We start from the raw sequence: 18,607 nt of genomic DNA, 5'->3' as shown, positions 1-18,607 counted from the left end.
TAGTGTTGTTTCTCATTCAATCATTTGATTGAATTTATGACATAGATGTGTTTCTCACTCAGTTCGAGTTCTGGGGGTGATGAGGGCTACACCCGGGAGTTTTTTCTCCCACTATACCCATCGCCATCACAGGTTATTTTATATCAAAGATCATGTGTATTTAACCAGCCAACATAATTTGAATTTAAAATCCTATTGCGGTAGTTCTAAGCCTTAAAACAATTTATAGTTGAACACAAGTGGTAGAAACACATGCAAACAGCACACAAGATTCACAAGCATATATTCTTTATCCTCGAGCAAAGACATCTGTGTTTCGCCATCAAATTCACATTTAGTGAGCTGTATGTTTTAGGCTATGCGCACACCGCAGGGCGTGATGCCAAATTCAGATTTTTTTTTTGTTAAATCTTATCTTTAAGTACTTGTTCACGCTACAAAACAAATGCGAGTTCTCCTGCAGAAGCAACGTGGAGGAAATATTGGGCTTTTGATAATATAGAGGTCGGATGTGTGCGGTTCATATCTGCAAACGCATCGCATACATATCTGATTTATATCCACATACGGAAGAGGCCCAGATCGGATTTGAGAAAAAAGCTCACAATTCTACTGTTCACACTGCATGAAAACAAATCTGATATGTGGAGCATATTGGCAAAAACAAAAATCAGAATTGAGTCGCAGTTTCAACATAGCCTTACGCTTCCCCCTGGTGGCCAATATGCGCACACCAGATGAAGCAGCACAATATATTAATGCAATGATTCCCAACCAGTGTGCCATGAGAGGTCTAACGGTCTGCCCCGGTCAATGATAACATTTTACTAATTGGTGAGAAATTTATTTACTAACAAGAAATAATGTATCTTTGTCCATCTAGCTATGCCAGCAACTTATAGTGACAAAAAGAACAAATACATGATATTGTATTAGATGGCAAAAAGTATGAAATTGACATATATATCCTCTTTTGGTGACAATTTTATTTGGTAGTGTGCGGTGCTATTTTTCGAGTTCAAAGAATGTGCCTTGGCTCACTAAAAGTGGAGGATCATTGCTTTAATGCATGAAATCATGATGCATAAATTTGTGATTCAATTCTTTATATTCTATTTATCATGTCATCAATGAATGTTTTTATAAAATATACCGTACAATACTGGTAGGAGTGCTATTTTTCTTATTAACGATACATTACAAAATGTTCTGTCGTTTGTTTTTATGGGTTTTCTTTGACCCATGGGCGCTTGAACAGACAAATGGCATTTCCATTCATCTCAATGGGGAAAGATTTGAGAGTTTTGAGGAACCAATTAAATCGCAATTCAAGGCACCGCTCCCAAAAATGGTCATTTTTCACTGTGGACTGGTGAAGATTTTTCGTGCACCAACTAAGCAAACAACAATCCTGTTAAAAACACAAAACAAGAGGGTGATTGACTCACTCTTTCTAGGTCATCGTTGAGCTGTTTCAACATCACCTCCAGATGGTGGAGACGCCCTGACAACTCGTTGGGTATCTCGTCGCTGCAAATAAACAAATAAATACATGAATAAATAAATAAGGTGCACATCACATTGAAGGTCAACAAGATAAGTGTGTGTGGGACGGGCATAAGCAATGTCTCGAAATGTAAGGTACCTGCTGAAGGTGGGTGTGGTCCGTGGCGTCTGAGGAGTGGGAAACTGCACAGGACTGCTGGCAGGCCTCATGTCCACACCGCCTCCTAGTGTTTCGGTCAGCGAGAAGAGTGACACGGCTCTTTGTGCTGAAAGCAGAAACCATGTGATTGATTGGACTCTTACGTTCACAGTGTTGTCCACCAGTGATAAATTTAGTTGGTAATATCCACCTTCATAGACTTTGGCAGCATTAACCAGGCTGGACCACTCCAGTCCACAAGCCGTGTCAGGCAGGGGCATGAGTCCGGGATCTAGCCTCCTCAGTGTGGAGACTTTGTCTCTCACCTCAGTTAGGGACAGTTCTGATGCAGACAGCGGCACTGAAGGGAAATGGTTGTAGTGAGTACAACAAACTGTGTAAGCACGAAACTAGTGCAACTCACCCTTGTTGGGCTGTCCGTGGGTGGAGGAGGTGGAGTGCTTGCGTATGGGCAAAGTGCACGTAAAGAGCACGTCGATGGGGGTCGACTGGTTTTCAGAATTGGCAAAGCTGGCGTCCCTGCGACCGCTGCACAAAGACTCGTCGGAAAAGGTGCGCTGCAACGTGCGCCTGGGGGACTGCAGGAGAGAACAGAGTCACAATAGCAATCAGTATATGCAAAATTGTAGCCGTACTCAATAATGCCCCCGCGGTGGAGGTGACAGGTGAGCGGAAGCTATTTTACAAGAGACACATTTTGCATAATATCTTACGTCTTGGTCTAACTGTGTGCAGGAGTGTGTGGTCCTCACTGGATCCCGCTGCGGAGACTCTGCAGGGTTGTCCATGATGATCAGTTTCTTCAGATCGTCCTCGATGGTGCTCTTGTAGTTCCGCCGTGGAGAGCGCAGGTCTCTCAGGGATGCTCTCAGTCGCGGTTGCCCGAACACATTCTTCGAGTTCATGTCAACCTGACTAAAAACAGCCAAATGCAAGTGGTAATTGAGACGCACCCAAAAAGGTTCGAAATTGCCTAAAGTTGCCACGTGGTGGCGTCACAATAACATTTTTATATTTGACATGCTTGAAATTGACAGTTACACCCAGTTCCGTGGTGACAGATGATTTGAGATACAAGTGTTTAGAAATTATCCCGCGTAGTCATGAAACAAATTTAACTTGCATCTCAGGCCACCACTTGTGAGAACCTTCACACAAAACCACTACAACAGTGTGAGTTACTTTTTTGATGGGATAGAAGGTATTATTAATGTAGGAGAAAAACAAACATACGTCTTGCCGTTGCTGCTGTCGGACCTGGATGAGGTGTTTGCATTGGAAGGTGACGGGTTGATGTCTTCAGGCTGCAAGATGCTTTCTCTGCTCTTTCCATAAAAGGCTTTGGGGGCGGAGCTAGAGAGAGGGATGGCGCCCATCAGGGCCGAAGTGGGCGTGATGGTTGAGGCTCTGACTGGCCGTGTCTTGTCTCCTGTGGGAGTCGCGTAACCTTGAGGCGTGTAGGCTCTAGAACACAAGAACACAGCTTGATATACGTACAAGTTACGGCCGATCAAATTGGTCCGAAAGTACAGGGGTTTTTTTTTGGGTCACAAAAATTCAATTTCTTATATTTAGTAAATTTTCCCCTGCTGGTTAAATGAAAAACAAATAACAACGACATTATTCAAATGAAATTTGAAAACATGGAAAAAAAGGAAAGCATCCAGGTCTCCCCGACTAAGATTTGCTGAATTTTTCATAACATTGAGCCATTTTGGTCCTCTCCTATGGAGTACCCTGCCAGAGGGCATCAGGTCCTCAGAGATTGTTGATGTTTTCAAGAGGAGGCTAAGGCACATCTTTTTAGCTTGACTTTTCAACAACTTATGTATGTACTTATTTTAATTATTTTAATTCAAACCCCCTTTTATTTATTTATTCATTTATTAAGCGCCACTGTTTCCTCTTGGCGGGCGTCCACGCTGGAAGGTGTGGCGGCTGTCACTCAGCGTGGTTTAGCTCCCCTTCGGTGCTTTTTTTCCCCTCATATGGTTTCTCTGAGCATAGGCATGCTTGTGGGGATATACATCTGTGTATGTTGGGAGGGGAGCAGGTTGTAATTTAGAAGTTTTAATTGTACAGCACTTTGCGTTGCATTTTTATGTGTGAAAAGCGCTACATAAATAAAGTTTGATTGATTAATACCAAACCAGTACCAAAAGGTTTTTTTTCCCACCCGCAGCACAAATTTGTATCAACTTGAATCAGGTGAGTTGGAGTAGGGAGGGATCCAAAACAGGCAGGATATGACTGTCGAGGAACCGGAGTTTCAATAAAATATATGGTGCCTCAAAACGTTTCCCGATAATAATTCCAAAGGTTGCTGTTGTAGCCCAAATTGTTAGCTATGCGAGGGTTAATCGACAGGTGTGCGAGGATGAGTAGGCGGACCTAAAATAAACCACAGTGACTTGACTTCTTACCTTGGTTTGAACGCCTCAATTTTTTCAGCACTGGATTTAGGAGGCGGGAACGTCCGAGTGCGATACCCTTTGTTCTGATTGGCTGCAGCCGAAATGCCCGGGGATGACTCCCGTTTCTTGGTGTCCGCCCCGCCACCACTCCTTCCCACGGACAGCTCCTGGTTGTAGGAGACGGCCCCATGCGAGGGCTTGTGGGATTGGCCGCCAGATACATGGCGACTGTTGTGATTGTTATAATAGGCCGGCGCGTCGATGCCACTGTCATTGGATCCGCCTTTACTGAGGTGATCCGGATCGGGCTCGACAGGGTCGCCCGGGAAACCCCCGTTCCCTCTGTCAGCTGCCAAGCCTCCCTCGAACCAGCGCTCGTCGCTGTGACTGCTGGAGGCGTTGCTCGACAGTGTGTTGCTGCTGGAGGGGCTAGAGTACTGGGGCTCACCCTGTGGCGCGTACAGAGGAAGTTAAAGGAAGAAAAGTGACAGAGTGATAACTTCCAAAACTAAATCGAACCTTTGAGTGTCTGTTTGGTGAGTCTTTGCCTTGGGCGTCCTGTCTGAGTCTCCTCTGGCCTCCTCCTCCACCACCCCCAGCAGCAGCAGCAGCAGCCTGCATCCTGGATGCTGCCGCTGGAACATGCCAGAGGGGTTCTACACACAAAACACAGAAAGATCACATCAAATGTAACCAAAGAGGCATTAATCAGGTACTTGTCTAGTCAAGTTACATTTATTTATTTAGCCCTAAATTACCAAAAAATCTCATAGGTCTTCACGTGCCCACAGATGACAAATATTAATGACATCCCCTGATCTCAACCCCCAAGAGGGCAAGGAAAAACAAGTTATGCAATCATACCCTAGAATTGGACCAATGATGCAGAATGTGGCAGCTGTGGTTTTGGGGGACAACATACCAGTTTTGCAGCGCTCCATGGTGCTCTCCTGACTGGTGAAGCCAGATGATGACTCTCCACTGGACTTGATGTCCACGCTGCAGTGAGGATCATAGGACAGCAGGGTGCGCTGTCCTGTTCCATATCTGCACAGAACACAGTAGGTTTCAACATGAAGACCATAGTCAAGAAACATTCCCAACACACGTAACTGATGCAAAACACTAAAAGCATACATTTTGAATTACTTTGAATGTCCCAACTTCGACTCACATTTTTGCTTCCTTTTTACATCTCAGTTCAATAAAACCTGTACCGCAATGAATACCCTGAGGATTCTTCCACAATATTGCTAACACTCATCTGAATGTGCTGCAGTTACACAAAAGCAGGTATTTTTCCATCTCTGTACACGGCAGTTGTTTTGACGGACTTGTGAGATAATCTATAAGAGACGACACCCACTCACCTGTCAGGAGAAGATTTGTAGCGCACAAAGGGCCCCGGTGTGATTCCAGGTGTCCCCATGGTGGAGAGGCCTACCAGGCCAGAGGAGGGTGATGAGAAGCTGGCAGAGGGATTTCTGTAAGGCAGCATTCGGTCACAGCCAGCAGGTGATATGTTGTAGTGGTTCTCTGGGTAGCTGACGGGCCTGAGCAGACACACAGTAGAAAGAGTGTGGAGAGGTGAACCAGACATTGAGATGACGAGAGCTAATGTGCACTACTCTTGTTTGTGTGAACATGATGAGAGATCAAAGTTGCAAAAGAGGGGAGTACATGGTCAGCACCAAGCGCCATTAATTTGCATTCAGGACGCAGATCGGTGAACATCTACTGCTCTGGAGGCGGTCAGTCTACAGAAGTTTCCAGAACGCCACAAAAATTGCTAGTTGCTCGACTGTTGTTTGTCACTTTTGTGTGCGTGTGCATTTTTGCTCCAGGGGTCGGAAAGTCTTTTAATACCCCTGGTATAAAATGTGGGGAAAAAATACCACATGATGTGTCCTCCGGTATTTTATGGCGCAAAACAACATAATAATTAAGGCCTTTAGCACACTTGACGATGATATCAGAAGTGAAAAAAGCAAGATTAGCCTTAAAAATCAATCCGCTTTACTGTCATGTAGAAAAAAAATAAACATGCCAAATCAAGACTCTGAAGGAAGATGTTTCTGGTTTCTGTTGCTGCCTTTCTGTTCTTTCTTTTTAATGAGGCAACCCACACTGATTCAAATAACCTTCAATGTCAAGTAACAGTATACAATTACTATTCATTACTACATGCTAATCCTCATATTTAAGTTAAACTTGTTGGCTAGTACCATTCATGAATGTGATCATTATTGCAGCCTCAAGGCATCGCTCTCACCTCTTAGAATTGAAGTGCTGAGGCTCTCTGTAGGGAATTGGCATCAAAGTCTTGTGGGAGGAACGCAGCAAAGGAGGTGGTGGTGGTGGGCCCATGGGGGCCCACCGCTGTGGGTTGGGGGTCCCGTGTAGCCCCTGAGGGACGGGCGGGCTGTCCCAGCGCCAACCCGAGCGAGGGGAGGGCCGATAGCCCGCGGCCAAAGGCTCAGCTTCGGGCTTCTGCTCCATGGTCTTCATCTCATATTCCTCTGTGCAGCCCCTGAAATAATCACAAGCAGAACAAGTCATAAGCATTATACTCAAATCCATTTGCTTACCACATAATGTCGACTACTAATAAGCCCCTCCATTTTAGGTGAGAAGTACAACCGTATACTGGTCGCCAATTGGGCAGCGCATATAGACAAAAATTCACCATCACATTCACACCTATGGATAAGTCTTTCATGAACATAACATGCATTGTTTTTTGTGTTTTTTAAAGTGGAAGGGAGTTGGCGTATCTGAGGAAAACCCAAGCTAGCACGCCGAGAACATGCAAACGCTACACATGAACCCTTTAGCCCAGATTTGAACCAAGGACCTGTCGACTGAAGCAGAAAAGCAAACCACTACTTCACCCACCGTGCTGATGCTTTGATGCAATTGAAAAAAAAATGAAATGCAGTAACGGTGTTACTAACCCGTGCACGAATGCACTAACCCAGTGTGACAGCGGTTAGTGCATTGGCCTCACAGTGCAGAGGTCGTGGGTTTGATCCCGGCTACAGCGTTCCTGTGTGGAGTTTGCATGATTTCTCCAAGTACTCCAGTTTCCTCCCACATTCCAAAAACATGCATGGCAGGCTGATTGAACACTCTAAATTGTCCCTAAGTATGAGTGTGAGCGCGGCTGGTTGTTCGTCTCCTGTGTGTCCTGCGATTGGCTGGCAACCGGTTCAGGGTGTCCCCCGCCTACTGCCCGAAGACAGCTGGGACAGGCTCTAGCACCCCCTGCGACCCTTGTGAGGATAAAGCGGATCGGAAAACGGATGGATGGATGGATGGAAATGCAGTAACGGCTGTGAAAGCACATGCACTGTTGATTCAGTCTGAACTAGTTCGCATTTGGCATTTGGAAGAATAACATTATGTTAGCTGTGCACGTTAGCTACATCCAAGCTAATTCATGCGATGAAGTGTTAATTCTAAAAATTATGCATTTAAGTGCCATTTGGCAAAGCAAGTGCCTCACATCAGTTGTACTTGGCTAGACATTTGCCCCGATTAATCCAAGTGCTCAGTTAAAATTAAGCCTTCTAATATGCATCATGCAAATAAAATGAAAACGACATGCATTCTATTGCAAAATACGAAGAGACTTGAGATATCTAGCTTCATTGTAATATTTCCCTGTCTCGCTTTGTCAAAGTAGTACATACCCAAAGCGCCTACACATGCGTGCAGCGACGGTCTCTTCCCACACAGTTGGCGCTCCCCCAACATGCGCGCAAGGTTAAAACCATTCTCGCCATCTATCACACATTCTCTTCTGCCGTATCCGTCACTCTCAGAACCAGAGGCAGAGCGGAGGCAACTCTCCCTTCTTCTTTCTATCTTCAATCCGCCCACTCCCTTTCACCCGCGCTCGGCGCTGTTGAGACACGTTGTCCTCCTCTCGCCGGTCCGCCTTCCTCTCCCTTTATCCCTCCCTCTTTTCCCGCAAAGCATTTTTAATGAATCGCATCCAATCGCTTGTATTATTTATTTTTAGTTGCCTTTTTACCCTCCCTCCTGTGGATTCCAGTCCTTAATCTCATGCAATCGGCTTGGCTGGCGCATAACGCGGAATGAGCAGGAGAAGGGAGATACAGAGAGGAAGGGGGAAGAGTGAAATACAAGACTCTTAATTACTAGCTGTACCATTGCCACAACGTGTGCGTGTGTGTGTGTGTGTGTGTGTGTGTGTGTGTGTGTGTCTGTATGTGAGAAAGGGTTGAAAGTTGGTGTAATTAAACGGTCTCTATGAATAAAGCAATGTGACCGCAATGACTGTGTTCGAGTGACTCCCTCTCACACACATGCATGCACACAGACATGTTCATACAAGCCATTACTTCTACCTACAACCATTTTACAGCATCCAAAGGCATTACTCATTATCATTATTTGCAAGGTTCATGCGAGGTGCAAAGAACTATGGTGCTAGAAACAAGAAACTCAAGTAATATCCTTGCTAGTAGGAAAAAGGAAGGCTAAAATGAATACCAAAATCTCTGTTTTTCTTCCATGTGTCCTAGTTTGTGCCTGTTTGCTCGCTTCCTCTTTTCGCACCCTCCCACACAAAATTCTGCCCACCATCTCATCTCAGCCGCGCTTTTGTGCGTTTGCGTCAAGAGTACGGGCATTGGACTGAATGGCATTGGTTATGAGTGATGAATGTTATTTTTGACAGTCGTTTTGGCAGGAAAAAAAGGGCAGCAGGGCGCACGAGTGATTAGCACTTGTGTCTCTCAGTCGTCAGGTTCTACGTTCGGCTCTGGCCTTCCTGTGCGGTGTTAGCATGTTCTCTCCTGTGCTTTGCGGGTGTTACCTAAGGTTCCTTCCATGCTTGAAAAACGTGCATGTTTAATTGAAGAATCTAAATCATGTGTGAATGTGAGTGTGGATGTTTGTTTGTCTATATGAGGGGTCATGAACCTTTTTGAAACTGAAACGTATTGTTTGTAGAGGGCTACCAATGTGAAACACACGAACAAATTTGCTCGAATTCCTTTACTCATGTTGTTATATGCCATTACTTTCACTGGTCAACAATTTCTTACTTTTTTTCTGAGATGCAAGTAAACTTTTCCAGTTTTTTTTTTTTTTGCGCAAATTCTGAATCTGGCCTTGTTTTTCCTCAGTTCATTAAGTTGTCACAATCATAGGTTCATATACTAATATATGTATTCAAGGATTGAGAGGTAGGTTCAGCAACAGGTGGATTTTTTTCTGAAAGGTCATAGCTATATATTAAAACACAAATCTATAATGCGCCGCTTTCATAGGTCAAAAACATGAAACATGAAAGTCTAAAAAAAAAAAAAAGGGAAATCAGCGTCTTAAATACCAGTAGGGACACAGCCATCTCCGATTAAAATGTTGTTAGCCACTGTTTATTATACCCATCCCTCGTCAAACTACTCACAGCAGACATTTTACAACAGCAGAATGATAAACACGTACACATGCACTTTACTTACCGCCGCGGCCCGCCCTCTTCGTACGGGGGAATGATGACCACTTTGACCGTGACCGACGTCCTGAGCAGGTCAATCATTTGCTCGTGAGTCAGCGTCACGGCGGCAACCTTGCATATCTCCACCAGGCGGCTGCCCTGCCTCAGGCCCGCCTGCCAGGCAAACCCGTACTCTTCAACCTGCATGGCAACACACTTCAGGTTAAATCAAAAGCATGTGCGGACCCTTGACAGGCGAACATGGCTGCTAACAGTACCTCAGCCACGGTGCCGTCCAAGCGCACATGAAAGCCCAATTGTCCCAGTCCGTTTCTCCTCAGTGTCATATCCACCGTCTCGCATCCCACAGTTAGTGACTAAAAACAAGATGAAGCATGCAAATTTGGAAATTCTGAAAAGTAACATGGCATTTGAAAGACAGTTTTTCTTTTAATACTGAGATACTTTCTAATATTAATTTTTCCACCACGTCAACAGGCTCTCTGTAGTCATGATCAGCCACAGGATCAACATGTTATTTGCTACTTCAGCAAAGATGAACCTGTTCTGTTTATTTTCTCTGTTGGATTAAGACTCTATCTAGGAAATCTCCATTGCTGGCCATTTAATTCATCAAATGTCACAGGGATTACGTAATATGGAAATGGACCCTAATCAGAGCCTACGGGCAATTGCGCAACTCCCCAGTTATGTGATCATACAGAGTGCTATTAAATCTTTTTATATAATTGCTTGATTCATGTTAATTAGTTATGCTATAAAAACTTAACAGTCCTGGTATGGGGATCTTATTAGCGTTAATTTTTTTTACATACTTTTATATCCATTCAAGGCTTCAGTTGTTCATTGATGTGTTACTTTACAGTATATGCCTATATCAAAGGCTGATTAGCTTTAATAATCAATTCTGGGACACTGTTCAACCTTGAATTAGTTTTAATTTCAATACATACACAAGGCAAATGCATGTTGATTAAGGTCGAAATAGCATTACTTCAGGGGCTTTCAATTGTAGTGGATCCACTGCTGTTTCACATTACTTGTGCATTTTTTCATTCATAAAACCCATTACCAGTATTCTTATTCTTATTATTAGTAAGGGTCCATAAGTGTAAATGTACATGATTGTTTATATGTGCCCTGCGATTGGGTCTACCCTGCCTCTTGCAGTCAGCTGAGGCTCCAGCTCCAGCTTCATCCCACACTCCAAAAACAGGCATGCTAGTTTCATGAGGACAAGCGCTACACAAAATGAATGGATGGTTATAATTAGAGCATGTCTGTACTGGCTTTTGAATTTGTAAAAGAATTATAGTGGAATATAATGGAAGTCACACACAATTATAATATACCGGTATATATCCTGGCCAACTTGGGTTTTCTTCTGACTTCAAAACAGAAAATGGAAATGAATCATTTTCATTTTGGTCCAGTTCCAAACTGTACTACTTTAGGTGCTTTAGATGTTGGAAGTTTGACTTTAATTGTGCCTTATCTTTATTGTGCATTAAGAACAGTTGGATGAAAACCCTACTGTATTATTAATCCTCTGGAGCGTCAATATGCAAAACCAACAGTGCATTTTTAATTACATTTTTTCAATGTATACTGTATTTTTTCCCCAATACTTAATTTTGTTATTCATTATGTCCCCCCCCCAACCCCCACCCCCACCAAAATCATTCTGCTCTGACAAGAACATGAGGTAACAAGATTCATCAGGACAAACTGTGAGAACAATTAAGAAACACTGCCTGTAATTTTATCGATGCTTAAAGCAATATGCCTCACCTTCAACCGCTGCACCATTTCCCTGATATCCTGTGCGCCGCCCTCAAGCACCCGCACGGCGATATGGTCACCTCTGCCATAGAATATCTTCAAAGACAAGCGCTCAGCAGTCCAGCCGATCACGTCGGCGCAGAAGCAGTTGAAAACCACTTCTTTGGTAGAGGAGTCCACCAGGAGGATATATTCGGCGGAAAAGCCGAGGGCGCAGCGGAGCTCAGCACCACCACCGCTGAAGTCCTGGGCCAGGACCCTCCAGGCGACGGCCCCCGCGGCCCCCAGCTCGGCCGCGTCTCGTGCTTTCGAGCGTTCGCGTTTTTTTGACGCCAAGGAAATGAGGTTGTTCAGTTTGCCGGCGGAGTCCATGGGGGTGCTGCTGATGTAATTCTCTGCCAAGTCGCGCAGGTATTCCTGCCTCGTCCGCGTTGCCATGGTGTGGAACTTCTCAGACTTGTGCGCCGCATTTTCCGCGTTGATGATTTTGGCGAGCAAGAAGTTCCGAAAAGTGTTCGGGTCACGGAATGTGACGCTGCTCGGGATGGCTGGACCAAAAGGAGGCACGTCCTTCATTCTTGTCACAGCAACACTGAGGAAGACAAAGGTAGAAAGGTCAAGATTTGAATATCATACTATTAAATATTGGCATCTGTTCTTTACAATGCTGCGACACAAATAATTACTGAGTGCCGGATGCTTGCTTTTGATTTCACAAACGGACTACATTGGACCAAATTGGGTGGGGGGAATATATATATATGTTCGTGTGTGTGTGTGTGTGTGTGTGATAATCTTAGTGATATTGTGAACTCTCTCACATTGGGAATTTTACAAAGAGCATGTCTCAATGATCTTTTGATTAATTGTGCGGTTGGGGGTGAGAGAGCAGCAGACAATGGTCCAAACATGATCAATTTATTTTGTTTGGATTTGTGTGTTAAATTGAATTTCATTTAAATACATACATGCGGTATTTATTTGACGTTGTTGGTTGTCTGTAATGTTTGTTGACTGACTGAATTTGAGTCCATTTCAAATACAAATATTATACTATTATACAAAACGTTTACCTGTAGCAAGTGTTTTCCGAACAGGGATTGTTTACACGGACAATGACAAAAACGTGCTGGAAGTGTGAGCGGATATTCTGAGGGGTGAACGGCAGCGCTCCGGGCTCCTGAAAGATGATGGTGACGATGTCATTCCCGATGTGCCTCTTTCGTAGGAGCTAAGGAGAAGGCAGGAGATTAAATATGAATAACATGGCACAAAAATGTCAAGTATTTACACAGCAAACTTCAGAAGGAGGAACCAAGTCTGAAAAGGGAACTTGGAAATGGGTGCCGCCATCCCCTCATAACCGCTCTTTATGGAATTAGTTTTTTCCCACTTTCTGTGAGGACTATTTGTGTCTAGCTGTGTGTGTCTGTGACATGGGACGGCATCCAGGCTGTCTGTTGGTGGTGCTGCCAATCTCCGTTCATCTGCCGATGGAAGTGTAAAAGTAGAAATTATATAATGCAGTCTACTGTTTGGCTACAGATACACAGACACAGAAGCGCCTTTTCCGCAATAATAATAACATAGTTTTTGCCATTTTTACCAGTTTTACATATTTGTATTTTTACAGGATTTTGAAGGATGATGACATTTGCTATTTTCATGAATAAGATTTAATCAGATTTCCTTTCAGTTTTACAATCTCAAATGGCCATTATATATAGTATCGACATTATTTTTTTCTCTACTGTTTCAAATAGCATCTCTTCAGCCACCGGTGATCATTTTAACATGTTATATGCTACCACCTAGAGGTCTGAATAAGGAATGTGAACATGCTACTGCAGTGTGGAAGCCTCTGGATGGAGATATTGTGCCATTTATTCAAGTAGAGGACCTGCTGTCGAAACAAACAAACAAAAAATAAAGGTTAAAGTTTGAGTATGAGTCTAAATCAAAGTATACACCTAAAATATTACCTATGACGCTTGTTTAAGCTTTTTATAAATCATTAAACAAATAAACACAATTGTTTTTGTAATGTAAAAAGTATAAATAATGGATTAAAGATCGGGAATTTGTGGTTAATTATTTACTCTGTTACGAGTGAACTCCGTTTATAAATTCACCACCATCTGTCAATAATTGTTCACGTATTTCAAACTTGAAATTATTACTAGCTGTAAAAAAAAATAAATAAAGTAATCAAAGAGCTGTCCATAATAATGTACTTTTGTAAGATATTAAGTAAGGAAACAAATCACAATGCTCTTCAGCCCAGGTAGACTGCCAACGTCCATTTTTAAGCTCATCGGCCCCATGTGAGCCGGACATGCAAACATTATGTAAATTATCAAAAATAGCCACACACTGATTGTTTTTACACTTGCAGGCCAAGCCACATGCATACTAAAAGTTGGTTTGTCACAAAAGACAACACTACGTAACAAGTCCTGGCTGGACCAAGATAAAGAAGTTTCATGGAATGAAGGGTTGTGAGCTTGTCACACATCATAAAAACAATGACGAACGAAGATTTGTTAGTTGGACTTTGAAGGGGTTTCGACAGCTGCCATAGACATACATTTTATCTTGACACTGGGGCACTGTGACTCTTACCTGCTGTGGGTTGTTGGGCATGTATGGCAGCATGGTGGATATGTGGAACATGACTTCATAGCCCTGGTAGGTGGTGTACAAGGAGTGGGTACCTGTTGAGTCAGCTGCAGTAACAAGGAAGCAGTGTCAATTCCACATAAAATGAATGTGTGTTGTCCAAGGAAGGCATGAGGACAATATTACTAATGTTAAAGTCCAAGGAATTTCTTCTGGGTACTCACTCTTCGTGTCGAGCTGCGCGGCGTACTTGCTGAAACCTTTGAGGAGCACCTGCTCGCCCAACAGCTCCAGGAAGGCAGAGAAGGCGCGTGACGCCTCCTCGTTGTTGTACATCTCCTCCTCGGTGCTCTGGCCCGCACGGCACAGCAGAACACCCACCTTGTGCTTCTGACTTAACTAGCAAGACACACAGATGACGATGTTAACTCTGGCGCAGCAAAGCAAACAAACCAAAGCATAAAATTAGTGTTTCTGTGTTATTTACATTCAGATCTCTTGAAGGTTTATTCTTGTAAATAAAGGAGCAGTTGTTAAAATACACTTGTAATTCATCTTCAATTAAATAAAGCCAAGATGCTTTGATTTGATATAGAGTCAGGCATAAAAACCCTTTAAAGCCTGTCAGTTCAGCTCATATAATATTGTATTTTCGACTTGAATTACATTCTAAACGTTTGACACAAAATGACTATAAATACCATATAGCTCCTTTCATTTGCACTTTGGAACTTTAGTAAATGTCACACTTTCAGTATTTTAGAGTTGACTAACCCCTTGCTCATCGAGCTTAAGGAGCTGCTCCGTGACTTTAGGCGTGCTGACTGCAAGTCTCAAGCAAGAGACGCTGAGTTCGGGGACCACCTGCTCCAAGACCTCCTTGAGGGGCAGACCGCGTACCGTGCCGTGCCTCCCTGTTGACGCCACCCCATCCTCTAAGATGGACCCTCGCAGTGTCACCAGCTGTGTGCAAATGGAAGCATACAGGAAATGACACCACATACTTTCAGATTTTCTTATCACACTTGGCAGGAAAACTTCCAGGGACAAGGGAAAAGGACATTATTACATTCTCCTAATTTCTGGTCTGCAGATTATTAAACTAGAAACAACTTCATACTGAACAATATTTGAGTGCTTGGGAAACAAACTGAGAAAAATATCAACTATCCATCCATCCATTTTCAGAACCACCTCTAATTAAATGGTTTAAAAAATCTATTATTCTGAGTTAAACATGGTAGGATGATGGTAACATTACAAAATTTAAATACTCGGTTCACTGAAGACTGTAAATTGTCCATTGGTGTGAATGCTAGTGTGAATCTGTTTTTCTATTTATTTTAATTGATTTATTTTAAAAAAAAAAGTGCAGTGAATGCTGATTTAGAAATCTAGACAATCAAATTTTAACTTGAGTGTATGGTTATAGCATTCACATGTATTTGTGGTGTTCTGTCCGCTGCATGCACCCCCATACACAAATCTGCACACTAATTGAACAGTTTAAACTGGGGGCTCAATGATAAAGTGCTGCCTCCATGACTGAAAATATAATAAATGCTGTGTTTATGTTGGGGCTCAGCAAATATCCAGCCTATAGCTTGGCCCTTATTTGTCATTGATGCAAAAGCTGAAGTCCTGCAGATGGGCTCGGTGAGCATTGGCTCACTTGCATGTGACACAGCCGCTCAAAAAGAGGCTCCAAACGAATGGTGACACGTGTGCTGTATTCACACTTGATTCTAGCGGTATTTTGACAAACACATAACATTGTTCAAACATTTAGTTTTAAATCATGAAATAAGTGTATATGACTCCTTCAATTCCACAAAGTCACATAATTCTTATGGATCAATTATTTACGACCTTACGTACGACAGTGCCGGCATACTAAAATGTCGTACTTGGCCCAATCAACGATTCACTTGCATTTTGACGGATTATAGCGACGCCTAGCTGGAACGTGAGCGTGAATGAAATACTATAATAAGAGGTTATGAAACGGGGAGTGCAATATTGATCCCCTGCGTGTTTTTCATAGAGGGCACGAGCAGGTGAAGCTCAAGGCCCAAGGAGGTAAAAGGATGGATGATTAGTAGCCTGGGAGCTTGAAGTAGGTCCAGTGAATGACGGATGGCCTGACAACTGCTCATAGCCCCGTGCGCTGAAGCAACATTTTTCCTCTCTGTCACACACATATTTGTAGAATGACCGTGGAGGGTTTTTTTTTTTTCTTTTTTAATGTCCAGCTGTATTGTGAATTAATATTCCACTCAGTAGCGGGCTGCTACCCCGCGAGGGAAATTGACCTGCTTCAACATATTAAGGTGAAAAAAAAAAAGATAGATTTCAGTTGAGGGCAGAGTTGCTGCTCCTCAACATATGCAAAAGCAAGCACATTCTTGAAAAATGTACTCAGGGCTGGCTCACACAGTGCTCTGAAACTTAGCTCAGAGGACTGCATATATGAATGTTTGAAGGTGGGCGCGAGCGATGGCGAACAGAGGAAGTCGGCCCACCTTGCTCCGTCAGCGCTGCTGCACCGCGAATTTAATGGAAGACTAAAAGCGGATGGATGTTTCAGAGCAGCTGCGCCTCGAGACAGAAAGAATAAAGTCTGCCATCTATCTCTCCCTTTGTATGCGTGTGGGAACAGCAGGCTGAGCAACCACTGCAGCTCTGTGTACTTTAGATGGTGAAGCAGCACCATTGTTGTTGCGCAGCTAAGGTGATGAGGCCAGGCAGCCATGTAATCCAGCTAAAAACAACAACGGCGGCCACACCGACAAAACGATGTTTGATGGCTTCACTGTGACACAGTCCGACAAGTGATTTAGAAAACCAACACGGCAAAGGAACACTAATCCTAAAAAAATATGTAATTGGGTGATTTGCTTCTCATATTTGTTTCATTTGCAGTACAGCTCTTTTATCATTTTCATTGTACAGTACCTGTACTCTCCCACGTTGTGCAATGTGCTTTGCTTGCGTGGGGCGAATATTTACTTTAGAATTACAATTGACTATGTGGCAGCGCGTTGGAATCGGCTCTGGGCTTCCTGCGTGGGCAGAATGTGCATGTTCTTCAATGTTTGAAGACACAAAAACAACAAGAGAGGCTAAAAACAAAATCACTGGGGAAGAATGATAGTCACCTCTATTTACTTCTAGGTAAAGGTGTCCAGGAAAGGACACATTTATTTATTTGGAGGCGCCTGACATAGCAAAAGTTGATCGACTGCGTTGGGAAAGGTAGACATTGTGAGATTACAATATTGCAGTAGTCAAACCTAAGGTACAGTGACAGAGAAAGAAAAAGTCAGCATTCATTTTTTTTTAATATTCCGTTTCATTTCCAAGTGTGTTGCAGCAATCATTTATTTCTTTTTATTATTTATTATTAATTGTTTAGATATTTGTTCATGTTTAATGCACCAATATCGTTTTTTTCCTGTCTTGAGTTTGAAATGTCCTACTGTGTAAGGCTGGACCCCGTATCTCATGCCGATCGTGTGTGAGGTCAACGTTAACGCTCGTGATCCTCTGTTTGAATCGCAAAGGGTGAGAAGCTCTGTCATCTGGTAGAGCCTCAAGAATTGAGCTGCTGCTCCTAAACATTGAGAAGGGCCAGATGAGTTGGCTTAGGCATCTGATTAGGATGCCTCTTGGACGCCTCCCTGCTGAGGTGTTCCGGGCATGTCCCACTAGAAGGTGGCCGCGAGGACGACCCAGGACACGGTGGAGAGACGATGTCTCTCGGCTGCCCTGCAAGCGCCTTGGGCTGGGGAGAGGAAAGGCTGGGCTTCCTTGATGAAGCTGCCGGACTCCACGACCCGATCCCGGATAAGCGGTAGATGATGCAAGGATGGATGGATGGAAGGAAGGTTGATTAATTACAAACAACCTTTCTTCCATCCAGTATTTACTGTAATCCTGTGTCTGCTGCGTTTGTGATAGTCTGGTGCGTTTCCACTAAAACACGGGTTTTGTCGTCATTGTCGAAATATAGAAAATAGAGAGGGACACATACCTCGCTGGTTCTCACGATCAAGCGGTACTGATACTGGTCCTTCAGGTCTTTGGTGTCATCGAGTTTCTCCCTTCGGATGCTGATGGCCACGGGGCCCAGCTTTTCATCAGTACCAAAATAGTTTGAGTGTTCTAGTGGAAAACAAATAGATTTGGTGTATTAAAATGATGACAAGATAACACAATTTAGAATGACTCTCAGTAAGAGTAAAAACAAGAAGGAAATTTGGTGTTGATCAACGTCAAACTTCACAATTACCTCTCCTCCATCCGCTGAAACATTTGTCATAAGGGTTTGGGCAAAAAAATGCATGGAAAATGATCACAATTGAAATATGAATACCTGACTAACTGCATGTCTTGGGCAAACAAATTTAAATAGGCATCGTGTTGGAAAATTCCAACAATATATTTGGATAGAAGTAACAGAGTTAAAAAATTCCAACGATATAATCTGATAGAAGTAACGGTTAAAGGTTTTATAACCGATTTTACAAAACTTGACAGATGTTCGACATGTGAAATGTGATACTATTTTTGGTGTCCAAATCTGCTTTCCAGTTGGTATCTCGAATTTCCTTGGAAATTCATTGTGTGCACTCT

The 18,607-nt window shown here is 43.3% G+C and overlaps 1 protein-coding gene across 2 annotated transcripts in view; it reads right to left on the bottom strand.

The window, feature by feature from the left end:
• sipa1l3 (signal-induced proliferation-associated 1 like 3) overlaps window positions 1–18,607 on the bottom strand; it is a 57,008-nt gene that overhangs the window by 2,306 nt on the left and 36,095 nt on the right. The window contains exons 4-22 of one of the 2 annotated variants that reach the window (XM_019887655.1): window positions 18,006–18,136; window positions 14,747–14,935; window positions 14,197–14,371; window positions 13,976–14,079; window positions 12,427–12,584; window positions 11,363–11,945; window positions 9,829–9,927; window positions 9,576–9,751; window positions 6,353–6,610; window positions 5,451–5,633; window positions 5,003–5,127; window positions 4,600–4,736; window positions 4,090–4,529; window positions 2,900–3,130; window positions 2,419–2,581; window positions 2,070–2,244; window positions 1,857–2,006; window positions 1,646–1,772; window positions 1,449–1,530 (exon numbers count right to left, since the gene is read on the bottom strand). In XM_019887655.1, the coding sequence (XP_019743214.1) occupies window positions 1,449–1,530; window positions 1,646–1,772; window positions 1,857–2,006; window positions 2,070–2,244; window positions 2,419–2,581; window positions 2,900–3,130; window positions 4,090–4,529; window positions 4,600–4,736; window positions 5,003–5,127; window positions 5,451–5,633; window positions 6,353–6,610; window positions 9,576–9,751; window positions 9,829–9,927; window positions 11,363–11,945; window positions 12,427–12,584; window positions 13,976–14,079; window positions 14,197–14,371; window positions 14,747–14,935; window positions 18,006–18,136 (3,686 nt within the window). Of the gene's footprint in view, window positions 1–1,448; window positions 1,531–1,645; window positions 1,773–1,856; window positions 2,007–2,069; window positions 2,245–2,379; window positions 2,582–2,899; window positions 3,131–4,089; window positions 4,530–4,599; window positions 4,737–5,002; window positions 5,128–5,450; window positions 5,634–6,352; window positions 6,611–9,575; window positions 9,752–9,828; window positions 9,928–11,362; window positions 11,946–12,426; window positions 12,585–13,975; window positions 14,080–14,196; window positions 14,372–14,746; window positions 14,936–18,005; window positions 18,137–18,607 lie in introns of both variants that reach the window. The other variant, XM_019887654.1, reaches the window with a different exon arrangement.

The sequence above is a fragment of the Hippocampus comes genome, unplaced genomic scaffold, assembly GCF_001891065.2.
Source record: "Hippocampus comes isolate QL1 unplaced genomic scaffold, H_comes_QL1_v1.1 scaffold6, whole genome shotgun sequence".
NCBI classification, from domain to species: domain Eukaryota; kingdom Metazoa; phylum Chordata; class Actinopteri; order Syngnathiformes; family Syngnathidae; genus Hippocampus; species Hippocampus comes.
This window is presented reverse-complemented; position numbering and strand designations above follow the sequence as displayed.